At 36.3% G+C, this 18,524-nt stretch overlaps 1 protein-coding gene across 1 annotated transcript in view; it reads right to left on the bottom strand.

The window, feature by feature from the left end:
* Positions 1–2,379: 2,379 nt before the first annotated feature.
* Positions 2,380–18,524, bottom strand: part of ITPR2 (inositol 1,4,5-trisphosphate receptor type 2) — a 482,746-nt gene continuing 466,601 nt past the window's right edge. The window contains exons 55-56 of the mRNA XM_074195308.1: positions 7,476–7,637; positions 2,380–5,537 (exon numbers count right to left, since the gene is read on the bottom strand). Coding sequence (XP_074051409.1) covers positions 5,451–5,537; positions 7,476–7,637 — 249 coding nt within the window. The 3' untranslated portion in view covers positions 2,380–5,450. The remainder of the gene's footprint in view (positions 5,538–7,475; positions 7,638–18,524) is intronic.

Genomic DNA, 18,524 nt, shown 5'->3' with positions numbered 1-18,524 from the left:
ATTCTTTCCAAACAAACAAATGATCATTTCATAAAACATCTGAAATTTGGAAAGTAACCATGATTCAGAGAAAAAATGTATTCCAAGTGCTTCATCTCCTTTCCTGGAACTTATTTGTGTTTTTCTGTACCTATTCCTATTAAGTTAATCGAATGATCTGCTTTTTTATTAAACAAGAATTGATCCAGTCTGTTGATCAGGATTTACCCCATCGGATTTTTAGAGTATCAGTTCTTTTCAATGTTTTTTTTTGGGGGGGGAGGGGTAGAGGGCCCTGGATGAAAGATTTCATCTGTAAAGGGAAATGCTCATGGAGAAGGAAACCATGGCAAACCACTCCAGTATCTTTTCAAGAAAACCCAAATGGTATCATGAAAAATTAAGACTAAACATACTCAACAACAAAGAGAATTCCCTGTACAGATATATATGGGCACATGTTCTGTAATGTTTATTTTAGAAAATTGTTTGGAGCAATAAGAAGTCATCACTAGGGTTATAGAGCCAACCAATATATGCCAGAAGTCATAAATGAAAGGGGCAGGAGGAATCTTTCTGCCTGTGTCCTATACCACAGCTACCTCTCTTATAATCTTATACTTTCTAAAGCATTCTTAAATTCACACTTGATGATTAAATGTGATTTGCAACATTTAATTCTAGTCTCTAACAACCTACTTATATTCAAGCACATACACAGGAACCATGTCAACCTCTCTTACCTCCTGATTACTTCACAGCACAAGTTCCATCCACATCTACTCCCTTACACAATTATTCTATGTCATAGGGATGTAACTCTGGGCTCTTTGCTTTAAGGCAAGAACTGCAAATCAAGGAAGTGGTACAGACTCTGATTAGTCAGCTGATAACATGGCAAGGAGGAGATCAATTACTTTTGACTTGAATAAACAATCTTTTACTAGAAACTAGATTCTGACCATCAATTGAATAGATTTTGGTGCTCTAGGGGAAAAAAAATTTCTTCATTTAAAAATATTACAAATCTTATTGGGCATGTGATTAATTTATTATAATATTATAGTCCCTCATACAATAGAAAACACTAACTCAACTAATAACATTTTAATTAAGAAATATATTTGTGTGAAGTTCTTGAGCCTTGAAATGGAGCAAAGGAATAGAAGTTAAGCAAAATAGTCAAACTGTTTATTGAAAAATTACATTCATCAATCCATGATGTTTTAAAAAACTAACATGGGTTTTAATAGTCAAATATTAGATTTTTTTAAGCTGTTAAGTTCAAAAATGCTTATTTTATTTTAACTTTACATTAATATGAAGCATATAGCTCACTCATAGACATATCAGCTGCATCAAGGTATGCTTACAAATGTAAAGCAGTTATTTACACACACACACACACCAATTATCATCTAAAACTGACATCAATATCTTGATAATTTATTTGTCTTAGAGGACCTAGGATTCCATTAGCATTTGGAGGAGGAGGAGGAAGTCATAGCTAGCAGAACTGAATATAAACATACATTGTGCAAATGATAGTCCTATTGATAGCAAGATCTCTTTTGGATGTTAAAAATTGAAACAAACACTGTGGGTAAGTGTTACCTGGTAGTAGGTGTTGGTTTTGATATCTTAGGTATTTCCAAATAGCAATCTTCCACAACATCTTTTCTCAAAAAAAGAATTGTTAAAAAGCAGGAATGGGAGGGAATGTTTAACAATTGAAAAATTAGTTGAGGGTTAGTAGTTCACATCAGTGCAAATGAATAAAGTTGTTCTTTCTTTCCATTCAGATAATACAAAGCTTCATCTTATGCAGGAATGACATTGGTTTCCTTAGTTGTATTCAAGAGAATCTGCAATGTAGCTATAGTATAGTGAGCAGAAATCACTCTGAACTTGTAGTCACAGAAACTGCGTTTGAATGTAGGCTCTGTTTTCAATTTATGGTGGACTTGGATCAAATCACAAAACTGGAATTCTCTGGAATTTGGTTTTCTCATCTAAAAGGTGAGGGACTAGGGTCATGTGATCTCTTTAAAAAACTAAAAATCTCTAAAAATCATAGTGTGATGATAATCTCACCTTTTTTTTCATCTTGTCCCACCCTCCCCCACCCAAGACTAAGTTTTCCTTCTTTAATTAAATAATTTCACAATACTTTGATTAGCAGGCATTTTTCTAATACTGTTTATTATCACCACTGGCTAGAATTACTATCCTATAAAATAATTGGGTATGGTATGATTTAAAATTTTAGTCAAGATTAAGGAGCAGTTGAATCAATAGCAATAGTGTAGTACCTCAAAGCTTGAAAAGTGAACCTCTATTCTATCAGGATAAGGAGCACTTGTCTGGAAGGGGCATATCAGAGATGTTCAGAGATTTGATTCTCTCTCTCTCTCTCTCTCTCTCTCACACACACACACACACACACACACACACACACACACACACACAATCTTGCCCAGGTGCTATCAACAGCATCTCATTGTGATCAGGAGCAAAGTTGATTTTTCATTTATTATTTTTTTCCTGTGTGAAGTGGATTTTAACTTTTATTAGAAATTAATGAGTTTTGAAATTGTCTATAACAGTGGTGTCAAACTCTTAGCAATGGATCCCAACAGTGCACTGCATATTGACTTGAAAACCACAAATTAACATTATCTATTTTGTATTTTTATTTATTCTATTAAACAATTCCCAATTACATTTTGAGTCCTCTCAGTAGTTTTGCAAGCTGAGTATAGAACTGCTGCATAGTAGTTTCATGGACATCTGAAAGAATTTGAAATTCAGTTTCTATAACTCTGTCCACTAAAGTCCTGTCTTGATATCTTATGGTAAGATGATCTTGAGTCCCTTAAGATTATATTAACAGAGCTGTACAAGGTCCTAGGAGATCTTTCCAAGAGGGCAGAGCTTTGAGTACGGACAAGCAACTGATTCTCAGCTATCAGAAGAAAAGCCTAGCTAAGTTTGGTAAGGCTCATCAAAAGTAATGATGATGACGGTGATTATTATAAAGATGAGTTACCAAATCATTCAAAAGAGTTTAGCTTATATTACCCAGACTTGAATCACCAAGCCAATGAAGAAGTTATTATTTAATATGCTATTCAGTTAGATGACCAGTAGAAGACAGTATGGTCCAGTGGAAAAACATTGGCTTTGTAGTCATTAATTTGAATCAAATTCCAGCCCTTCCACTTTACTACCCATAGAACTTGAGGTCTAGGTTCATTTCCTCATCTATAAAATTAAGGATGAGAAAACCTCTCTTCTAATCCATGGTTATGTGACCCAATGAGTTTATCTATCAGTATATATTCCTCACACAGACATTACAGATGAAGAAGGCCCTGTATTCTGAATTTAACAGGAATAGAGCAGGACAGAGTACATTTGGTAAAGTGTGCAATGCTCATGATTCCTTTTAATGGAAAAGGAAGTTTTGAAAAAGTTCATCAATATTCTTCTAATGATGCTATATATCTGTGAAACACAGGATAGAACATTCTCCCATGAATGAAAGTTATGGGTTATCAAAAGGATGGTTGAGTGTGGCCTCTGAAAGAATTCGAAATTTACTTTTTATAACTGAGCCTACTAAAGTCCTACTTTGATATCTCATGGAGATAGCAAATGGAGATATGGTGATATCTAATGAATAGTAATGGACAAAGATACAGGATGTTATGAAAAAGTATTGTGCCAAAAAAAGGCAACAAAACAGATATTATCAAAGGACTATTGGACTGGGAAAATGAAATGAGCTGATCATCCTAGTAAGAGTGAGATAAATCTGATGGATTGCCTATGTGTTTCACATATTATCAAGAGATTTAAGAATTTTTCCATATACTGGAGATTGATTCCCTTTGTGAAATATATAAAGACATGGAAAAGGTCACATAAAATGAGGTGGGTTTAAGTATTCACAATTGGAAAGGGATACTCCTATGTCAGTGGGAGTAGAGAACCATCAAAGTCATGTATTAGCTTATGTCTATGTGGCATAGAAAAGTTGGGATTTGCTTTAGTAATAGTAGGAGTAGAAGAGTTACCTATAACAATGAGATCATGAATTCTTTGACATCCTAGAGTACTCTATAATTATATTTTTATCTATATATATATATATGTATGTATGTACATATGTATCGAACCAAAATGTTAAATCATACAAGATCATCAAGCTCTCAACTCTGTAATATTGCTCTTATTTTTCTAAGGTTTTATTATCTCTATCTTGCCCTAATTTTCTAAACATGAAATTGACAAAAATGACCCTGTAGAATGAAGGAGGGCAGATGAAAAAAATTTTAGTTTTCTCATTTACCTAGTTAATTTAAATAATCTTTTATAATTTGATATGAAAATTATTTTGCTTTAGAAAGGAGTTAGACATCTTTGATATATATTCTCTCTGATTGACAGTTAAAATTTCAATTGAAACTAATATTTTATCTCATTTTCCTAAACTTCTTGGCCTCTTTTTTCAACTGAAGGATAAGCATAAATAAGACTGCTGATTTCCTTAAGTACTGCATGCACAAATCAATTTGTTTCTGCCATGTTCCAATAAAATATAATGCTACCATTATAAGTCCCTCAAAACTTACTAACATCTTTAGGTCTTTTTTCATTTTTCAATTTCAATATGAGTTTTAATAGCACATATATATTCAAAAATCTTTTTATGAGACTTACTTTGGGGTTTTTCCTCTATCTTTTAAAATTTTAGATGATAGTTAAGAAACATGTTTCAACAAAAATTTCCATTTGTAGCCACATTAATAGAAAGCATTTGAATCCCCCAAGAAAAGAAAGAAAGAACTCACTTTCCAGTTTTGTTGTCAGTGTAATGTGCATAAACTCCAAAGGATTAAATTCACTCTGCTGTAAATCCATTGTGCTTCATGTTATAAATAAGAAAATTACCTTGTGACAACTAAAATTCAGTAGCTTTAACAATTTTTCAACTCTCATTTTTTCTACACTAGTAGAAATTAACTCATAGCAACATTAATTCCTGTGTCTCCAACTTATTTATTAAAATTAACAGAGTATTACAAATGCTGTAACCATGACAGACATTCCAATATAGAGAATGAGGCAAACATGATTCCTATTAATTTCTATCTGCCTTACTTTTCATCCTTACTCTGTTCTCCCCAAACATTCTCTTCAATTGAAGATGTCTCAGGTTGCTTGAAGACTGTGTAACATGTACCCCAAAGAACTCTTTGTAGCTATTATATTTTCATTTGTGGTCTTCTCAACCATGAAAAACAGTTGTAAATTGTTCCCAGAGCAAAACCACTTAACATCTTGGCACTTGGTTGTTTTTAAGTTTGTAACAATAGGCACTGTTCACTCCCCTCCATCGCAGTTCTTTATTCTGGAATCAAGCAGGGATACTGATGAAAGGCTAGTCACGGCTTCCCCCCATGGTATCAGTGCAGTGGCATGTGATGATTCACATGGGGTGTGTTTGATCCAAGAAAGCCTAGTCTCTGCTTATTTTTCCTTTGTTCTGTCATCTGTGGTGGGAGGGGGAAGGGGAAAGGAAACAGAGGGAGAAAGAGAGATAAGCTGATTTCCTCAACCATTAACGAATACTCAAGCTATGATAGACATGGTTTAATTTTTTAATATCCATACATTGCTAGACACACACACACACACACACACACACACACACACATATATATATATATGTACACACACACACACACACACACACATATATGCTTGATTAACCTTAAGGAGTATATCTACCAAGATTCTAGCCTGAAGCTAGGAAACAGGAGACAATAATTCCTTTAATAAATAGTTATGTTATGTCTCATGAAATTATAAGAAAAATAATAGAGATGGGACCACATTGAAGATTACATTGTTCTGGGGGAACTCCCTATACCAGTAAGAATTAATATCTTTTCCAGAACTTGCAGTCTTGTAGTACTGAGAAGTTAAAAAGGACTAAGAGCTGTCATTCTCACCCATAATATATGGCATATGTATCAGTTTTTCCTAGACCTGAGGACAACTTAATGTCTTCTAAGTCTACATGCTTCACTGTAATATGGTATATTAAGAAAATAGGAATATTAAGAATAATGATAACAGTTGCTATTAGTAATATAGCTATTTAGTAATATGGGTACCATGCAAGAAGAGATTAACTTGTATGAGCAAAACATAACCAATGCTTTCTTGGCTGAGAAAATGTTATCCATTAAGACTCAAGCTGGGATATTTAGTATCACTTTTTTCCAACTTTCAAAAGTCACTCACTGAGGGTAAAGTGCTCAATATTATTGTAGAGCTGCAAGTAGTATGAAGCACCTGGGTCTAGGTCCCATCCTTGGGATGCAATTTCAACTCCAGAGAAGTGCACATCCTACCTCTCCTCTCCAACCCATCCCAGTGTCAGCAACCTGGTCTAGATCGAGGGGATCTGTGTAACTTTGGCTAAGTCACTTCAACTCTCTGAGATTCAGGTCTGTCATATGAAAAATAAGGGGATTAAATAAGATGATCTCTAAGGTCCCTTCTAGCTCTAAATCTATAATTTTCAAATCCTAGATCTCTTCTAAGCTGCTTTCCATCTTCTGATATACTCACAAAATCAAGCTTTCTTTTGAAGAAATCACATCTTCTGGTACCCTCTCTAACACTGGATGCTCCTTTCATACTCCCTAACACCCAGAGTCAGATGAAAGTTCCCCTTGCCATTTTCAGATCATTCTACTTTGATGGGATGTGGTATCAACCAATAAGATGGCAACTACCTCTTCTCTCTCTTTTTTTTTAAGATTATTCAAGGCAATGGGTTTAAGTGGATTGCCCAAGGCCACACGGCTAGGTAATTATTAAGTGTCTGAGTCGGATTTGAACCCAGGTACTCCTGACTCCAAGGCTGGTGCTCTATTCACTGCGCCACTTAGCCACCCCTACCTATTCTCTTTTAAAGCTGATGGCCTCATGTTCAAACTCACTGTTGACATTTATGGACCAGGTCACTCTTCCTCCTCTGGTGTGTACTCTTTTCCTTTACCCCAGAATATGGCCTCTAAGGTTCCAAACTATCTCAATTCCCATGACTTCTGTCTCTAGATTACCTCAGCCATGCAGAGTAGTGGTCATTCCTTGGATTACCCTTTCACCTCTTCACTATACCCCAACTCCTTGTCCTAGCTCAACTTAATTTCTTTCATGTCCTCAAATTCTCTCATGTTATTAAATTTCCTTTAAGTCCTTCATGTCCTTACAGGGCTTTGTATTTCTCTCTTAAAATATGTGATCTTCAGATGGAGTCTTGTGTTACTAATCAATGAGAAAAATCTTAATCAGATCTAATTTTGTTTCATCAATTGTACTTCAAGAAATCAAAACTTCTTTTGATAAAGTTTTCTTTGCAAGAATCTCCTGGTCTCCATGTCAGGTACATTCAATGTACTTTTGTGCACATTTACCTGTTCCTTGAGCTCAGCTAGCTGACCAGACAGCTGTTTGACCAGACTCATGGTTGATTCTAATTTCTCTTGCAGATTTCTAATTTCATTTTGCTCGCTGTCACTTTCATTGCTAACTAGAGACATGGCTCGCATCCGAGGAAACCAGTCCAAGTTCTTCTCCTAGAAACACATATTCAAAATAAAGCAAATAAGACTGTGTCAATGGGAAGAGAGCATTCGATTTTTAGAAGCAAAAAAAAAAAAGATTGACAATTTCTACTCATTGCAGTGAACCTTAAGACTAAAGTTTTCTCACAGTGTCAAAGTTGAAGTGTAAAGTATTTGGTCTGATACTGATCCTGTCATTGCCAAGCAGACAGATTGTTGGGGATTAAGTAAAGCTCCCTATAAGGTAGTTGGGGAGGAAGCAGGTGAAACATTCAGTACAATGCCACGAACCCTGAGGCTCCCTGTGAATCTTAATTGGAAGATGATGATGTAGGGTCTAGTCTGGAGGCTGAGAAAGGAGATCCAAGAGTGTGTGTGGGTACTGTATGAGTTGTTTCCTGCCCCTGGCAATGGGAATAAAGGCAGGAGCGTAGGATGGGGGAAATAAAGGAGCGGCAATACAAATATCTCAACTTTAGCCAGCCACCCACCCAATTCCACCCCCTACTGGAGTAGTTCTGTTTCTGAGCCCAGCTAGTGGAAGAGAAAAGTGGCAGGGCATGGCCTCAGGTTACTCAAACACTTGACTGCTTCATTTAGCAACATTTCATTACAGCCTGGCAAGTTTCTGAGTTCAACTTCCCCAGAACACAAGGAGACTTTTTTTGGGGGAAGTCTAATTTTTTCCAAGGTGGGGGCAGGTGGGGAGAAGCTGGTTCAGTGGTGACTCATTACCACTCCAACTTCTTCTCACTAGAACTCAGCTTATCTATTTATGGAAACGATTGACCTCGGGGATAATTTATCTATTGACTTAGCCTCTGAGGAAAAACATACTTTTCTTTCCCTCCACAGATTTCACTTCTGTTTGGATCTTACTTTCTGGTGGCAGGAAATACTGCTGCTGTGGCCAATTGTCCTTCATCTACAGGTAATTTAGAGAAATCAGAAACTTGAGCTGGCCCCACATGAAAAAGATAGGCCTAGATTCATGATTTTATTGGCAAGACTTCTGGGGAAGAAATTTTCTCTACCAGTTTAGGAAGGCACCCTCACTGCAGATCAGAATCTAGAGCCCTGCCTAAAGTCACTCTGCATAAAAGGTGCTGAACCAGCTTCTTTGTGGCCTCTAAACCATCTTTCTCTCTACTATACCATACTACTTCCTAAAATCATTCATAAACCGAGTGCAGTAAACTGCATTACTTTTATCCATGAAACTCCCCATGTTGGCTATATTAGTATAGATCCTTTTCAGCCTAGATAGTCCCCGAGACACTAACCACCACCTGAATGCCTGCCTTTGACTCTTCATCTCATCGACACTATTGCTATACCCTGACACTTCTGACCCAGTGTCAATCGTCTCTCCTCCTCCACATTCACACTGTTACTTAGTATTTTGCTCCTACCAGATCCCAAAGTCATACCTTCTTGCTGACCGCCCAGTCTCCTCCTCTGCCCCCCCCCCATCTCGTAATACTTACTCTCCTGGTCCCTGTCTCTTTGATTCTTTGGCTCTTTCAAGAATCAACTAAAATCCCACTTTCAGCATGGAACATTTCAGCTCCCATTCTCAACCTCCCCGCCCTTCCCGAACCTTCCCTCTGAGATCACCTTCCACTAATTGGGGCAGGGAGAGAGAGGGGAGCCACTCAGATAAGGGAACAAGCATTTATATGGTGCCTCAACACAATTCTATTAGATATATACTCTATAGAAATGCTACATCATCACCATTGTTCAATTAGGAAAATTTGAGATGACATCAAGTGACTTGTCCAGGGACTCAAAACTTGTCCAGGTCTAATTTGCACTTAGGTCTTCCTAAGTACAAGCCCAGTACTTTATCTCCCATATCACCAAGTATTTACCTGCCTCTCTGTCTCTGTCTCTCTTTGTCTCTCTCATATATATCTACTATCTATATCTATCTATATCTTCTATCTATCTATCTATCTATCTATCTATCTATCATCTATCTATCTATCTATTTTCTCAATTAAATAATCAGTCAATAAGCATTTATATTTTACCAGTCACTATGTACTCATAATTCCCCAGAGGTTCCCTGATGCCCACCTACCTTTTTCTATCACTCAAGGCATTTTCCATTGGCTCACCATACTGTTCCCTTCGATATAACTACTTGAGGTCTTTTTAAAATGAAACCATTGTCTGTTCTTTGAATATGCCTGTCTCTGTGCCTCTGCTTATCACCTATTATTGGAATGAATTCCTTTCCTTTCTTCATTTATTATACTTAGTATTTGTTGAACTGAACTAAATTAAAACTGCAGAAACATTCCCCTTCTTTCAGAACTGACTTTGCAAATCTGCTCTTTCTTTGGGGTAGCCTTTACTTTTTAAATCTTCTAGACACTTTATAAAAAAGAATGGGAATTCCCAAAACAGTAAGCTGCCATCAGCAAGCTTACTGGTCTGTCCAGCCAGAGTTCTTTAAGGAAAATATAAGTATTAACAACTATCCTTCTCTGATAAAAGTACTGGAGGCATGTAGTAATTAAAAAAGAAATCTGGTTTTAAAAAAAGGAGAGAACTCAGAAAAACAATAAATTAACAGTATTTAAAGAAACATGCTGTACAGAGTTTAAGGCACAGTATCCTAAAGCATACTGAATTTTCCTAGTTAAACCTTAACCTCTCTCACTTTCTAATGTTTTACTGGGGGATTTTAAATTTGTCAGGATCCCCTTCCTTCCTTCTCCCCATTCCTTTGGAAGAGAAACCTCTTACAAATTGTATATGTCCTAATCTTCATTCCCAAAAAATATATTTCACTTTCTAAGTACGAAGGAAAGATTTGAATAAAATCCATTTTGAAAATTTATAGCAAAACATGGACAAGGATGAAAAAAGCAAGAGAAACAAGCTCATGCTGTGTAAGAAGTATCTAGCCACATAGCACTTATATTTCATTCCATATGTAGCAGGTAACTACTGAGGGTTTTGAGAAGGGAAATGAATGGTCAAACCTGTTAATTAGTAAGGTTATTTTAGAAAACATGTGAAGGACTGGAGAAAAGTGAGACTGATGACAGAGAAATGAGGTAGAAGGCCATCACAATAATTCAGCTAAGAAGTGAAAAGATAGGGCAGTTGGTGGTGCAGTACATACCAATCCTAGAGTCAGGAGGACCTGAGTTCAAATTTGGCCTTAATACTTAATAATTACTTAGACTTGGACAAGTTAACCACCCTTTGATTTGCAAAAAATAAAAAATAAAGAAGCAAAAAAGAGTTGAACTAAGGTTATAGTGGTATTGGTAGAGAAAAAGGGGCCAGAAGTAGCACCTGGTGGGGAGATTTAAGAATGCATTCTTGGGGCAGCTAGGTGGCACAGTGGAAAGAGCATCAGCCCTGGAGTCAGGAGTGCTGGAATTCAAATCCGGCCTCAGACACTTAATAATTACCTAGCTGTGTGGCCTTGGGCAAGTGACTTGAATCCATTTTCCTTGAAAAAAAAACCTAAATAAAAAAGAATGGGAATACTTGCACATGTTTTAGGCAGCAGGGAAGGTAACAGTAGATAAGGAGATAACAGATTAGAGAAAGTGCAAATAATAATAATGGGTCAATTTGTTGAAGAAAATAGCATGAAATATGTATATGTGCTGGTCTTGATAAAGAGAATGGCAATTCTCTATCAGAGACTGAAGTAAAGAAGAGAATGAATGGCATCTGTTTTTCTCTGCAAAAATTCCTTTTCTCTGAAAGTCTTCAAAGGCATGTTGATGTTAGCCAATCAGTGAGACATTTTGAGGAAAGAAAAGGTTTGGAAAAGCTTCGATGGTAAATATGATAGGGAATCAATTAAGAAGAAGAGGATCCAGGTGTGATTAGATCATTATTAGGAATAATTAGAAATATTAGATAATGAATTATATAATTAGAAATAAATAGAGATAATGAACATTAGTAGTCCAGCATGGTTACTGGAATGTTATGTGGTACATTGCAATTTTTTTGTACATAGGATTTAACATTTGTTTTGGATATTTGTTTCATCTGCAGTCTTAGGTATTTAAATTTTTTTTCTTTGATATGTCAAGTTTGAATGCATTTCTTGGACACCTAAAACTCCCCTTCCTTTTAACTTCTTTATTTTTATTTTTAAAAATATATTTTAATACTTATTATTAAAACTACATGCAAAAGCAGTTCTTTTTTAGGTTTTTTTTGGAAGGCAAATGGGGTTAAGTGGCTTGGCCAAGGCCACACAGCTAGGTAATTATTAAGTGTCTGAGACCGGATTTGAACCCAGGTACTCCTGACTCCAGGGTCAGTGCTTTATCCACTGCAAAAGCAGTTTTTATCACTCATTTTTTGCAAGGTTTTGAGTTTTACATTTTTTTCCTCCCTCCCTTCCCTGGTCCCCCCCCAATAGAAAGCAATCTGTTATGGGCTCTACATTTATAACCATACCAAACATCAATCTATATTGTTCATGTTATAAGAAAAGAATCAGTTCCAAACAGAAGAAAGAAAACATTAGAGAGAAAAAAATGACAATATAGAAGACAACATTTAAAAATTAAAGATGATAAGTTTTAGTCTTCATTTAGACTTCATAGTTCCTTCTCTGGATATGGGTGGTATTTTTCATCCCAAGTTTTTTGAAACTGTTCTTGATTATTGTATTGCTGAAATGAACAACTCTTTCAAGGGTGGGTGATCATCACCCCATGTTGTTATTGTGTATAATGTTTTTCTGGTTCTGCTCAATTAACTCAGCATCAATTCCTGCACGTCTTTACTTTTGCTTTTTGTTTGGTTAGTTTTTATTTTGCAAGGCAATGGGGTTATGTGGCTTGCCTCACACAGCTAGGTAATTATTAAGTGTCTGAGGCTGGATTTGAACTTCTGACTCCAGGGCTGATGCTCTATCCATTGAACCATCTATCTGTACCCTTGCAAGTCTTTCTAGGCTTTTCTGAAATCCCATCCTTCAAGATTTCTTATAGAATAATAGTGTTCCAACACATAAACATACCACAATTTTTTTAATCATTCCTCACTTAATGGACAGCCTTTCAATTTCCATTTCTTTGCCAATACAAAAAGTGCTTCTCTAAATATTTTTGTTCATGTGAAATTTTTACCCTCTTTCATGATCTCTTCAGTATACAGACCCAGTAGCGGTATTGCTGGATCAAGGAGTATGCACAATTTTATTGCCCTTTGGGCATAATTCCAAATTGCTCTCCAGAAAGGGTGGATCAATTTACAACTCCATCAACAATGCAATAAGGGGGGCAGAGCCAAGATGGCGGCAGGAGAAGAGTCTCTCTTAGGTGCTCTCTCCAAAATATTTCAAAAACTTTAAAACCCAAAATATTTCAAAAACTTTAAAACCCACAGAAAGATCCAGTGAGGCAATTTTCTAGTCCAAGGTAGCCTGGAAAATAGTGGGAAGACTTGGTTCCACAGAGTTGGAAGGGCAGTACCATGCTTCAGTGAAGGAACTTCAGCCTCCTGGGAACAGGAGCACCTGGGAGCCTTGGTTCCCAGCAGCAGAAGCAGTTTCCTGACCTGCACACCAGGGAGCACCAAACACGAATTGGAAGATCAGCAGGGAGACCTCTGCCAGATAGAACATGAAGCCCAGGCCTCCATGCAGCCACAGAACTCAGCACAACCCAGATCCCAGGAAATGGAAGCAAGCCTGTGGAGCTGCATAGAAGGAAGTCTCCAGACAGTTGTGCACTGAATGCTCAGTCCAGGGAAGGTAAGGGAGTAGAGGGAGAGTGCCTTTATCCTCTGTTCCTGGAACAGGACTGTGGGGCTTTGACCACATTCAGACCCTGGTCACAGTCTAGAACACCCCCCCCCCACAGCCTCTGGGGCAGAGGGGCGAACTTGTGGTCATTCACAGACCAGGAGAGCAGTCAGAGCCTCACACACTGAGGTCCTTGTCAAGGGGGGTATCCCAATAATACTCTAAAGCTCAGGAAGCACCCCAAAACCAGGCACAGGCTGAGGAAAAGAGTAAATAGAAAAAAAGGAACTTGACAATAGACAATTACTTTAGTCCCATGGAAGACCAAATCACACAATCAGAAGATGAGAAAGTCCAAGCTTCTGCATCTGAAGACTCTAAGATATATAGAAGTTGGGCTCAGGCTAGAGCTCAAAAATGATTTTGAAAATCAAGTAAAGGAGACAGAAGGAAAAATTGGGAAAAGAAATGAGAGATGCAGGGAAAAAAAACATGAAAATAAAGTCAGCAGCTTAGTCAAGGAGATCCAAAAAAATTAAGGAAATATCATGTTAGAAACCAGCTTAGGTCAAATGGATAACATTTCAAATTACTGAAGAGAAGAATGCTTTAAAAAGCAGAACTGGCAAGATGGAAAAAGAGATAAGAAAGCTCTCTTAGGAAAAACAAATCCTTCAGATGTAGAATGGAGTTCAAGGAAGCTAATTACTTTGCAAGAAATCAAGACACAATAATTCAACAACAAAAGAATGAAAAATTAGAAGAAAATTAAATATCTCATTGAAATAACAACTGATCTGGGGGAAAAAAGATTCAGAAAAGAGAATTTAAAAATTATTGGGTAACCTGTAAGTCATGATCAGGAAAAGAGCCTTGACCTCATTTTTAAAGAATTCCAACAGGAAAAATTGTTCTGATATCCTAGAAGCAGAGGGCAAAATAGAAACTGAGAGAATCCACTGATCTGTCCCAGAAAGAGATCCAAAAAAAAACCTCCCAGGAATATTATAGCCAAGTTCCAGAACTTCCAAGTCAAAGAGCAAATATTACAAGTAGCCAGAAGAACACAATTCAAATATCATGGAGCTGTAGTCAGGATCATACATGACTTAGCAGTAACTACAATAAGTTTTCATAGGGCTTAGAATATAATATTCTGGAAGGCAAAAGAGCTTGGAATGCAACTGAGAATCAACTACCCAGCAAAACTGAACATCCTCTTCCAGGGGAAAAGATGGACTTCCAATGAAACAGGGGAATTTCAAATGTTCCTGTTGAAGCAACCAGAGCTGAACAGAAAGTTTGATCTTCAAGTACAGGACTCAGGTGAAGCATAGAGAGTGGAAGAGAAGGGTAAATTATGAGAGACTTAATGATGAAGAACTGCATGTATTTCTGCATGGAAAGATGATACTGATAATACTCATATGAACCTTCTCTTTTAATAGAGCAGGTAGAAGGAGCTTTTATTGGAAATCCAGTAAATGTCCTTCAATTGGGGAATGGCTTAGCAAACTGTGGTATATGTATGCCATGGAACACTATTGTTTTATTAGCAACCAGAAGGGATGGGAATTCAGGGAAACCTGAATGAAACTGATGAAATGATGAAACCTGAATGAAACCTGCATGAACTGATGCTGAGAGAGATAAGAAGAACCAGAAAAACATTGTACAACCTAACAGCAACATGGGGGCGATAAACTTGATGGACTCACTCATTCCATCAGTACAACAATCAGGGACAATCTGGGACTGTCTGCAATAGAGAATAGTATCTGTATCCACAGAAAGAACTGTGGAGTTTGAACAAAGACCAAGGACTATTACCTTTAATTTAGGAAAAAAACTGATATCTTATTGTCTGATCTTGCTATCTCTTATACTTTATGTTTCTTCCTTAAGGATATGATTTCTCTCACATCACATTCAATTTGGATCAATGTATACCATGGAAACAATGTAAAGACTGGCAAATTGCCTTATGGGGGTAGGGGGAGGGGAGTAAGATTGGAGGAAAAATTGTAAAACTCAAAATAAATAAAATCTTATAAGAAGGAGATTTTATAGATGAGGCACAGGAGAGAGCTGAATTTAAAGATATATATTGTAAAAATAGAATCAATGGGTGAAATTGATATGTCCTGGGAATAAGAGAATAGGGAGGTAGAATAGGCTAAGATATTTCATGTAAAAGATATTTCATCTAGTTTTTTGCAATGATATGGAAGGGAGAAGGCAAGGGGGGATGAGGGAGCCTTCATTCTCATTGGAAATGGCTCAGAGAGGAAACAGCAATACACATTCAATAGAGCATAGAAATCTAGAAGAAAAGGGAGAGAAGGGGGACAGGGGAGGGGATGTAGGTGATAAAGGAGAGGGTAGATCATAGGAAAGTCAGATATAATACATTTTCTTTTTTACTTTTTGTAAGGTGCAAGGATTGGGTGGTCTGTCTGGGACCACAGAACCAGGTGGTTGCTGGATCTCTGAGGTGGGATGTGGGCTTGAGGCCTCTTGGCCCCAGGGCTGGTGCTTATTGTCCACTGCACCGCTCAGTTGCTCCATAGCACATTTTAGATAAGGACAGAGTGAAAGGAGAGAGAAAATATATTAAATAGTAGTAGAGAGCAATGGATAGAGGGAATTACAATCAGCAACAGCAACTGTGGAAAAATATGGAAGTAACTTCTATGATGTACTTATGATAAAGAAAGTGATCCACACAAGACAGAATTGATGGTATCAGAACACAGATTGAAACACATTTTTTCCTCTTTCTTTTACTTTATTTCTCATGAGGTTTTATTTTTTGTGGGGGGAGGGGTATTATGTTTACACTTAAACAAGAATATTTTAGTAATGTGAAATGAATTAAAGAAAAATTTTTAAAAATCAATGCAATAATTGTCCCAGTTTTCCCACATCCCCTCCAACATTGATCATTTTCCTTTCTAGTCATATTGGTCAATCTGAGAGGTGTGAGGTGGTATCTCAGAGATATTTTAAGTTGCAATTCTCTAATCAATAATGATTTGGAGCAGTTTTTCATAGAACTATAGATAGCTTTGATTTCTTTGTCTGAGAATTATTTTTCCATATCCTTTGACTATTTATCAATTGGGAATGACTTTTTTATTTATAAATTTGACTCAGTTCTCTATATTTCTCTTGATAATACAACTAAGTACCTGATATCTTTACTTGGAACCTAAGAGTCTTTGATCCTTCATTCTCCCTTACACTAAATCAATTGCTAAGTCCTTTGGTTTCAGGCTCTTCACTGTCACCTTTCAGGCTTCCATCTGTCACCTTTGCTCTCTCCCACTGAAATCATATTTGCTCAGGTTTTTATTCCCTCCAACATAGACAATTGTAAGAACTGATCTTCCTATTTCTAATCAGTCAGTCTCTCTCTCTCTCTCTCTCTCTCTCTCTCTCTCTCTCTCTCTCCAAATTCATCCTATATGAACTCTCTCTTTTTATATGTCAAAGATACCACCATTCTTCTAGCTCCCAAGTTGATAATGTTGGCATTCCTCAGTTTCTTATCCCTTCTTACACCACTTATCTAATCATTTGCCAAAACTTTGCTGTTACTACCTCCAAAATGTCTTTTATATTCAAAATCTCTCTACTTTCACAGCTACAACTAAGACTTCAGAGTCTTATCTTCTGCATTACACAAAAAAGAGAAGTAGTGTGCCATCTATTATTATAGTTTTTGCTTTGAAAGACATCTTAAACTGTTTTGTAAAACCCCAGAATGACTCAAAAACCAGTTTGAGAAACAAAGTAGAAAAGAAAGAGTTCATACTAGGGTATTTTAGTTAAACTATTTCTGTGGAAACTAAAAGATTCAACCACAGAAGAAATTTGCCTAGTCTAAAGGACATCATTGATCATACCATGTTGATATTTAAATCTGTATGCTTATCATAAGAGTTCAGTTTGTTATCTGGCTTCTCAGTGAACACATGTGCAACATGTCTCAGGATTATGCACATGATTTTTAATGGTGAAGTATTTATTTTGGTTAGCACAAACTCATTTCCTCATTTCATGGAGGATGGAAATATCTGATTACAGGATGACTATGAAATGAAGTTTTAGAAAATTAACTATTTTGTTTAGAGTCATAACTTTGATTCCCAATAGCACTAAGAATTGGAGATTCAAAGTTCTTTAAATGCAAAAGCAAGAGATATCTTAGGCTAACTAGTCACGTCTGGGTAGAACTCCTTGACGGAACAAAAAACAATCTTGGATCTCTCACTTTAAAAGAAAAATAGAATCATCCTAATGTATTTTTATGTACATATTTATCTCCCCTGATAGAATATAATCTCATAGAGAGTAGGAATTGTTTCCCTCTTTGTATATCCAGTGCCTAGCAAAATACATTTACTGACTGATTCTAGAGAACAAAAAGACTACCACATTTTAATTGAAAAAATTTTTGAAAAAAACTTTTGAAAATGGATTTTCTATAAAATAACTAAAATTACAGTTTTCTTTGTTTTTTTTTGTTTGCTTGTTATTACAGTTTTCCAAAAGTAGGAGGGCCTGCCTTGGGAGAAAGTATATTCTGCATTAGACTGAGCAAAAGTTAAATAACCATTTTTCCAGTGTACTATAAAGGAATATTATCCAGATGTTGGTTGAATTAAGTGGTTTTAAGAGATCCCTTATAACTTTGAAATTCTGTGACTTCATTTTATATTCAACTTTAGATTTATTTAAAATCTGTTATATTTTAATAATTAAATTATATCATTTGGACTAGCACTTTAAATGAGGTTCATATACATGATTACCTGTCATATGTATCATTTAGAGAAAGCAAAAGAAATTATAAAATCCTGAGAACACAATAAAGATCTGGAGCTAGAAAAATTCAAGGGAGAAAATTCACTATCTTTTGATTCTGAGATAATACTCAATATAGACCTTCTTGAAAATGTTACCATTACAATACAATACAGAAATACATTATCTCAAATAAATAAGACTCACCCCCTTAGTTCTCAATCATTTTTACTTATAAAATTTTGAGCCTATGAATCTCATTTCTCTTTATACTTTCTGAGGTTTGTTTTGCCAATCCTTTTAGTTAGGCAGAGAAATTTACAAGAGAGATCAATTCCCCCAGAAACTAA

Source organism: Macrotis lagotis, chromosome 7 (assembly GCF_037893015.1).
Source record: "Macrotis lagotis isolate mMagLag1 chromosome 7, bilby.v1.9.chrom.fasta, whole genome shotgun sequence".
Classification (NCBI taxonomy): Eukaryota; Metazoa; Chordata; class Mammalia; order Peramelemorphia; family Peramelidae; genus Macrotis; species Macrotis lagotis.
This window is presented reverse-complemented; position numbering and strand designations above follow the sequence as displayed.